Source organism: Pholis gunnellus (genome assembly GCF_910591455.1).
Source record: "Pholis gunnellus genome assembly, chromosome: 24".
NCBI lineage: Eukaryota > Metazoa > Chordata > Actinopteri > Perciformes > Pholidae > Pholis > Pholis gunnellus.
In genome coordinates, this window is record NC_136551.1 from 367577 (window position 1) to 376924 (window position 9348).

The 9348-nt window shown below is 44.6% G+C and overlaps 1 protein-coding gene across 1 annotated transcript; it reads left to right on the top strand.

The window, feature by feature from the left end:
- Window positions 1-332: 332 nt before the first annotated feature.
- On the top strand, window positions 333-8968 carry LOC306715422 (protein NLRC3-like). The gene is made up of 9 exons (XM_079185787.1): window positions 333-377; window positions 1188-1345; window positions 1999-2109; window positions 4722-4800; window positions 4956-5184; window positions 5349-7152; window positions 7244-7417; window positions 7679-7881; window positions 8021-8968. Exons 2-9 carry the CDS (start codon window positions 1203-1205, stop codon window positions 8539-8541), a joined length of 3264 nt encoding a protein of 1087 aa, XP_079041913.1. The 5' UTR covers window positions 333-377; window positions 1188-1202; the 3' UTR covers window positions 8542-8968.
- The last annotated feature ends 380 nt before the right edge of the window (window positions 8969-9348 follow it).

Here is a 9348-nt window from a genome sequence, read left to right on the forward strand (position 1 = left end):
TACCAGTGACAGTACTACACTACTACCTCACTGAAGTAGAAGTACTAGTACTACACTACTACCTCACTGAAGTAGAAGTACTAGTACTACACTACTACCTCACTGAAGTAGAAGTACTAGTAGTTCTTTCTGACTCTTTTCTTTCTGGGTCCTGGTCTAGCTCCTGGTCTTGGTCTCCGGGTCCTGGTCTAGCTCCTGGTCTGGACCCCATATGTCTCTGTGTTCACAGTATAAAAACAGAATGTATTACTGTATAAATACTGCGGTAGTACTCGCAGCAGTACTTGGTGTATTTCTCTTTAACAGCCTCGCCTCTTCCTGTAGTTTCCTGTAACTTCCTCTGAACGTCGAGTCCTCCGTGTGTACTCCTTCTGAAGGTAAAGTAAAGTATAAAGTACATGAAGTACCTCGTAGACTCGTGTGATCCGTCTTTATTGTAGTTACAGGTCGTTGTGTGTGAACGTGAGAGTATAAATGAGTTATTGTCGCTGGTTTGAACATGAAGACGTTATTACCGTGAGTCGGTGAAGCTCCGTCAGTCTCTGAACGTTACACCAGAAATAAGAACAGAATATAAAGTGAATAAAAGAAGCGGATTAAAAACGGTTCATTTATCTTTTATTTGTGTTTATGTTGAAGAGAGTTTACCAGAAAGATCTGAATTTACTTTAACGTTACAACCGTGAACGCATCATAAATACAATTACAATATATATTTGTGAAATACCAATTAAATATTTATTTAAATTAAAATAAATTAAAAAATACATTAAGTGTTTGAATAGATCGGATTTATTTTTTGAACGCAGCAATAAATTCAAATAAAGGCGTTTTTATTTTAAACTGTAAAAATAACTGCGCATTACGTCATCACACCACGTGTCAGAACAAACACTGGGAAAGTCCCTCCTGCTGCAAAAAACAAGTCACGTGGTGCCATCTGCTGGAACAAAAGTAAACTACATGTTAGTAGTGAACACAAAACATATTTAATGAGTGTATGTACCGATAACATTACGTCATAATGTATTATAGATTTTATTTTATATGAATCTGAATCTGTAAAGTAGTTAAAGCTGTCAGAGGAGTGAATCAGCAAGACCACTACTTCTGACCCATTTTTTATTCTGTATTTGTTTACATTTTGTCAAATACTTCCATTAAAAATCTGTTGAATTATCTATTAGGAGTTCCTGTTCGCCATGGAAGGACCCGGTCCAACTGAACCTGGACCTGGACCTGATCCTGGACCTGATCCTGGACCTGAACCCAGCGGTGTGTCCTTAAAGAGCGACATGTCCATGAATCCGCCGCTGTGTTTCAAAAACAGTGACCAAACGCCCAGGTAATGAATTATCCAGGGAACCAGTGGAGCGTTCATAAACGCCTCTATTCTCACCTGAGTTATAGTAAAAACGCTGCTTTTATTCTCTCGAGAATTCCTCCACAGAAGCCAGAACAAAGGAAGCAAACATCGACTGACTGAACACAAAACCCAAACTTAACCGTAGAGAAGTTAACGAACACTAGCAGTATGAACAGCCCTCACACAGCTAACATCACTGCAGCCCCGTCCCTCTGACTGCCTAACCAGAGACTAAGTAAGCTCCCCCTAGTCTTCAGGTGCTACTTGGTGGGTACTTTATAAGTCCTTATCCAGGAAACCAGTGGATGGTTCAGCTGCAGGGCAGCAGAGGCTGAATGGGGTTAAAAGCACTGGAGAAGAGGTTCAGCTGGTATTGATGAATGCATGATGTATGATGGTCGATGGCGTCATGAATACAGACGCTCCTCTTTCTGTGATGCTGTATTGATGTGATGAGGTCAGTCTCTAAGGAAGATGGTGACTGACAGTTTGGGGATTTTAATTATCTGTAAACTCATATCTCATATTCATGCACTACTTTCATTTTCTTGTTGATAGTTTCTTTTCTTCCAGCAGCTTCTGTAGCTGAAGATTAAAAAGTGAATTTCCTTTTTGTTCTCTCTGTCTAACAGGAAGCACAAGAAACTGGACCCTAATGAACCTGAACCCAGCTGTGTGTCCTTAAAGAGTGACATGTCCATGAATCCACCACTGTGTTTCAGAAACAGTGACCAAACACCCAGGTAATGAATTATCCAGGGAACCAGTGGAGCGTTCATCAACGCCTCTATTCTCACCTGATTTATAGTAAAAACGCTGCTTTTATTCTCTCAACCGATTAGTAACAAACAAAAGTTTTAGTCTTCTTCAAACTGGCTTGTTTGTCACCTTTTGCTCTTTAAAGTGAAGGGTGCTAGCCTCGAAGTTAGCCACAACTTTGGATCGGGCAGCCATGTAGCGTTTACCCCAGAGGAAACGTCAGCAAACACCGGTTCAGACCTGCATTCTCTCTAGTGTCCACCAGGGGGCGACTCCTCTGGTTGTATAGAAGTCTATGAGAAAATGACTCTACTTCTCTCTTGATTTATTCCCTCAGTAAACATTGTAAACATGAGTTTATGGTCTCAATCTCTAGTTTCAAGTCTTCTTCAATACAGCATGATGTTCATTTAGTAAATGATGGTCCATTTAGAGTCACACAGACCATAAAGCAGGGGATGCTTTAGGGGCGGGGCTACACAGTGATTGACAGGTCTCTATCAGAGATGTATACGGCGTCTCTACGTCACTCCTCCTCAGTCCTAATATGGTCACTTCCTGTTTACTGGTTGCAAAAAAACAAGATGGCGACGGCGAAATGGCCAAACTGGAGGCTTCAAAACATCTATAAACCAATGAGAGACGTCACCATGACTACGTCCACTTCTTATATACAGTCTGGAGTCGTTGAAGACTTTGGGGTTCCTCTTTTTGGGTACCGGGACCTTTTTGAGTCCGAGGCTCTGGTTCCAAACCTCCCTGGTGATGTGGAACTGAATAATAACATGAAAACTAGCTCGGTAGATAAAAGGGACGAAGAGCCACCGCTAAAACTTTAATACTCCCAGAAAGACGAATGATAGAACAGAAATCTGATTGACGAAAGATCCGGGTAGTTTCCTCTGAAATCTTGACTCGGAAGTCCACTTTCATAGGAATGAACAGAGCGCTGCCTCCAAATGCTGTATCCAGTTACCTTAATACATCAATAGGCACATAAGCAAGGGGACAATTGCTGGGATATATCCTCCCACGATCCTCTGTGCTGTTTTAACCACACGGGCCAGGTCCCTCCTGTTCTCTGCTGTGCAGCTGGCATACCACACAGTAAAGCCCTGACAGAGGATGCTTTCAATCACGCTTCTGTAGAAGTTAACCAGAAGTTCAGGGGGCAGGCCAGCTCGTTTTAGTTTCCTCAGAAAGAAGAGCCTCTGCTGGGCTTTCTTCACCAGGTGTGATGTGATCAGGGACCAAGTGAGGTCTTTAGTAATGTGGAGCCCCAGGAATTTGATGCTGTCCACCCTCTCCACCTCCTCCCCACTTATGTAGAGTGGAGAGGGTGTGGTCTTCCTGGATCTCCTGAAGTCCACTATGACTTCTTTGGTCTTGGTGGTGTTCAGGACCAGGTTGTTGTCCGAGCACCACTCAGCCAGATGTTGGACCTGAGTTTATGCACCAGTTTATGGGGGATGATGGTGTTGAAGGCAGAGCTGAAGTCAATGAAGAGCATCCTGACGTATGTGTTAGGGTGCTCCAGGTGAGACAGGGCCGTATGAAGTGTGATGGAGACCGCGTCCTCCGTAGATCTGTTTGCTCGGTACGCAAACTGGTGGCTGCCCAGGTCTGCTGGGAGGACGTCCTTGATGTGCGATAGTATCATCCTCTCGAAGCACTTCGTGGTGACTGGGGTCAGGGCGACTGGGCGGTAGTCGTTGAGGCAGGTGACTGTTTTCGGGACAAGGGTGGTGGCTTTGAGGCAGGTGGGAACTGCAGCTTGTTGCAGGGAGAGGTTGAAGATGTTGGTGAACACCTCTGCTAGCTGGTCGGCACAGGTCTTCAGTGATGTCTTCCCTGGAAGGAAGAGCAGCTCGGTCTTGTCAAAGTTTAGCTCGCGGCTAAAAGACGGGCTAAGTTGAGTGTCATCTGCATAGCTGTGGTAGGAAAAGCCATGCGAGTGTATAAAAAACGAAGTGACTTGGGGTAAAGAGAAAAGATGAGCGGACCCAGAACGAAACCCTGAGGGACTCCAATAATGAGGCTACAAGGTTCAGACGCAGATTCTCTCCAACTTATCCTGTTTGTGTGACCCTTGAGGTAGAATGTGAACAAGGAGAGAGCAGAGCTTGAGTTCTTGGAGGGTGGGGAGGAGGATCTGGTGGTTCACTGTGTCAACAACGCTGAAAGGTCCAGCAGGAGGACGACTGAGGGGAGTGGGAAGGCTGATCTAGCAATGTGGGGTTCCTCTGTGACTGCAAGGATGGTGGTCTCGGTTGAGTAGCCTGAATGAAACCAGACTGGTGTAGGTCAAGTAGCTTGTTCTGGTTGAGGTACGCATAGGCCTATAATTCTTTACATCAGAAGAGTTGCTTTCTTTAAAATAGGGTTTAGTCTGTTATGTCTTTCTAACCCTGGTTTGGTGCAGTACTTTGTGGTGTTTTTACACACGAAACTGCAAAGAAATGCAGCTTGGACTGTTGATTCCCAGTGATATCAGCAGTACGGCCAAGACTTTACTGTCTGGAGGAACCAAACACTTTGTGTTGGTCTCTGTGTGGACAGACACAATGTGAGCTGATTCTTCATGATTCCTCCACAGAGAGGACCAGGAGAGCTCAGAGGTTCCCAGAGGTCAGTCTGCCCAGCAGCATCAAACACACCTGGACTCCATATTTATGGTCTGTACATGTACAACTACTTTTACATCTATTCTGTTCACAATCATCTCCATGCTGCACTCTGTAGACCAGTGGAGTGTCAGTCTGTCCAACATGGATCTGATGTTTGGTTCCATGGTTTTAGTTTGTGTCATTCATAGAATGTTCTGTTCCAGCTGCTGGAGGAGAACATCGTCACTTTTGTGAAGAACGAGCTGAAGAAGATCCAGAAGGTTGTGAGTTCAGATTACCCAGAATGCTTAGAGAGTCAGAGGGAGGATGAGGAGGTGTTGAACGGTGAGGATGAAGAGCAGAGGAGGAGCAGCAGAGAGGCATTTGTGAAGATCACGCTGCACTTCCTGAGGAGGATGAAGCAGGAGGAGCTGGCTGACTGTCTGCAGAGCAGTAAGAGGATTTCTCTAAAGATTTAACATGCTGGATAAATGGGACGTTTACTAAAGTCTCAAGAGATGGACCAACATGTATTCATAGACTCATTCTTTGAGGAAATGACATGTTGAAATCTATTCTTTGACTCACTGATCTTCTTTGTTGTTGTGTTCATTCAGGACTTCTTGCTGCAGTTTGTCAGCGTGAACTCAAATCTAACCTGAAGAAGAAGTTCCAGTGTGTGTTTGAGGGGATCGCTAAAGCAGGAAACCCAACCCTTCTGAACCAGATCTACACAGAGCTCTACATCACAGAGGGAGGGACTGCAGAGGTCAATGATGAACATGAGGTCAGACACATTGAAACAGCATCCAGGAAACCACACAGACCAGAAACAACCATCAGACAAGAAGACCTCTTTAAAGCCTCACCTGGAGGAGAGGAACCAATCAGAACCGTGATGACAAAGGGAGTGGCTGGCATTGGGAAAACAGTCTTAACACAGAAGTTCACTCTGGACTGGGCTGAAGGCAAAGACCACCAGGACATACAGTTCACATTTCCATTCACTTTCAGAGAGCTGAATGTGCTGAAAGAGAAGAAGTTCAGCTTGGTGGAACTTGTTCATCACTTCTTCAGTGAAACCAAAGGAGCAGGAACCTGCAGGCTTAAAGACTTCCTGGTTCTGTTCATCTTTGACGGTCTGGATGAGTGTCGACTTCCTCTGGACTTCCACAACAATGAGGTCCTGACTGATGTTACAGAGTCCACCTCAGTGGATGTGTTGCTGACAAACCTCTTCAGGGGGAACCTGCTTCCCTCTGCTCGCCTCTGGATAACCACACGACCTGCAGCAGCCAATCAGATCCCTCCTGAGTGTGTTGACATGGTGACAGAGGTCAGAGGGTTCACTGACCCACAGAAGGAGGAGTACTTCAGGAAGAGATTCAGAGATAAGAGGAAGGCCAGCAGGATCATCTCCCACATCAAGACCTCACGAAGCCTCCACATCATGTGCCACATCCCAGTCTTCTGCTGGATCACTGCTGGAGTTCTGGAGGATGTGATGAAGACCAGAGAGGGAGGAGAGTTGCCCAAGACCCTGACTGAGATGTACATCCACTTCCTGGTGGTTCAGTCCAAACTGAAGAAGGTCAAGTATGATGGAGGAGCTGAGACAGATCCACACTGGAGTCCAGAGAGCAGGAAGATGACTGAGTCTCTGGGAAAACTGGCTTTTGATCAGCTGCAGAAAGGCAACCTGATCTTCTATGAATCCGACCTGACAGAGTGTGGCATCGACATCAGAGCAGCCTCAGTGTACTCAGGAGTGTTCACACAGATCTTTAGAGAGGAGAGAGGACTGTACCAGGACAAGGTCTTCTGCTTCGTCCATCTGAGTGTTCAGGAGTTTCTGGCTGCTCTTCATGTCCATCTGACCTTCATCAACTCTGGAGTCAATCTGCTGTCAGAAGAACCAACAACCTCCTGGTGGTCTAAAGTCTCTAGAGACAAACCTGAACTAACACGTCTCTACCAGAGTGCTGTGGACAAGGCCTTACAGAGTCCAAATGGACACCTGGACTTGTTCCTCCGCTTCCTCCTGGGTCTTTCACTGGAGACCAATCAGACTCTCCTTCGAGGTCTGCTGACACAGACAGGAAGTAGCTCACAGACCAATCAGGAAACAGTCCAGTACATCAAGGAGAAGATCAGTGAGAATGTGTCTCCAGAGAAAAGCATCAATCTGTTCCACTGTCTGAATGAACTGAATGATGGTTCTCTAGTGAAGGAGATGCAACAGTCCCTGAGGTCAGGAAGTCTCTCCACAGATAAACTGTCTCCTGCTCTGTGGTCAGCTCTGGTCTTCATCTTACTGTCATCAGAAAAAGATCTGGACGTGTTTGACCTGAAGAAATACTCTGCTTCAGAGGAGGCTCTTCTGAGGCTGCTGCCAGTGGTCAAAGCCTCCAACAAAGCTCTGTAAGTACGCTTTAATAATCAATAAAGACTATCTTTAAACAGGAGAGACAATATAAATGAATGTATTACTTGTTTTCTGTTGCTTCTTCAGACTGAGTGGCTGTAACCTCTCAGAGAGAAGCTGTGAAGCTCTGTCCTCAGTTCTCAGCTCCCAGTCCTCTAGTCTGAGAGAGCTGGACCTGAGCAACAACGACCTGCAGGATTCAGGAGTGAAGCTGCTGTCTGCTGGACTGGAGAGTCCACACTGTGAACTGAAGAGTCTCAGGTCAGGATCAACTCACCCATTTAATTGTTATATTACTATCATATTATATGACTATTTCAAATCAGATTTACATAAGATGATAGACTGCAGACCTGCGTCGGAATGTCTCAAAGGACCTTTAACTAAACGTTAGCTTCTAGGCTCAGAATTACCTTCCAGCAGGATGCTCCAGGTTTATTCTAAACTTGTATCTGAACTAAAAATGTACCCAGAACGTACCGCCACATGTTCACAGAGGGTTCTTCTGTATGTGGTTTGCAGGCTGTCAGGCTGTCTGGTCACAGAGGAAGGCTGTGTTTCTCTGGACTCAGCTCTGAGATCCAACCCCTCCCGTCTGAGAGAGCTGGACCTGAGCTACAATGGTCCAGGAGTGAGGCTGCTGTCTGCTGGACTGGATGACCTCTATACTCCTATCAGGGTGGAGCCTGCTGGAGACCGATGGTTGAGACCAGGTCTGAGGAAATGTAAGTGTTTATTTAGATTGATCCATGAAAACAAAGCATCTTTAAACTGTGACATCACTCATTCACATCTCTGATGTCATCATCAAACAGATGATAGATTAATAACTGCAGCTGTGTTGTGTCTTGTTCTCTCCATCAGATTCCTGTGAACTCACACTCGACACAAACACAGTACACAGAAACCTCAAACTGTCTCGCAACAACAGGAAGGTGACACGTGTGATGGAGGTTCAGTCATATCCTGATCATCCAGACAGGTTTGATGTCAGGGAGCAGCTGCTGTGTGGAACTAGTCTGACTGGTCGCTGTTACTGGGAGGTCGAGTGGAGAGGAGAGGTTTCTATATCAGTGAGTTACAGAGGAATCAGAAGGAGAGGAGACAGTAAAGACTGTTGGTTTGGAGGGAACGATCAGTCCTGGAGTCTGAGGTGCTCTGATGGTGGTTACTCTGTATATCACAATAAGACATTAACACCCATCACCTCCTCCTCCTCTAGTAGAGTAGCAGTGTATGTGGACTGTCCTGCTGGCTCTCTGTCCTTCTACAGAGTCTCCTCAGACACACTGATCCACCTCCACACCTTCAACACCACATTCACTGAACCTCTTTATCCTGGCTTTGGGTTCTCGTTCTGGTCCGGTTCCTCAGTGTCTCTGTAGTTCTGTGGGTGTCTGAACCATTACCATCATAACATGCGGTGAAATGTTAATAATCTAACAAAGATGAGTTAATAAGTCTGCTAACAACAACAATGCTTGTGATCAGTTTCTTTCTGAGCTCTTTGTGACATTAAAGAACATAAATATGAACATCAGAATCAGTTAAGTGCTGCATCATCTTCTGTTGAGGGACACAGAAACCTTCTCTGTGCAATGAATCAGTTGGTGAACAGATCAGTTACTCTAATCTGTCATGTTATTATAATAAATGTATTAATCAAATAATTAATATTGATTGAAATGATCAGTATTGTACATTGTAAACTTATTCTTCTACTGCTTTAAAGATGGAAGCTATATTTCATTAAGTACCTTCTGTTTTTGTATTGAATTATGGTTTTGGTCACAATAAAAGTACTAAATTGGTGTATTTGTGTATTTGTTGTCTTCCTCAGAACTACTGCAATGATTAAAGAACCAGTTAGGATTTATGAATATGATGAATATCTGATAACATGAATATTTATTTAATGAATGTACCCAATGAATCAGTAAACCAGTACTACATCTCAGAGGTACATGTTGTACTTTTTACTGTACTACATCTCAGAGGTACATGTTGTACTTTTTACTTTTTCATAAACAGTTAAAAGTCAACTCTGCATTACCTTCTTGAGGAGAACTTGTGATTCTAAATGTTAAATCGTATTTTTCTTCAGGCAGACGTTGAGTTGAATCTGATCAGTTCGGCTTCAGGGAAACATTTCACACCAGAGACAAATGAACTCTTCCTGCCGGGAATCAGCT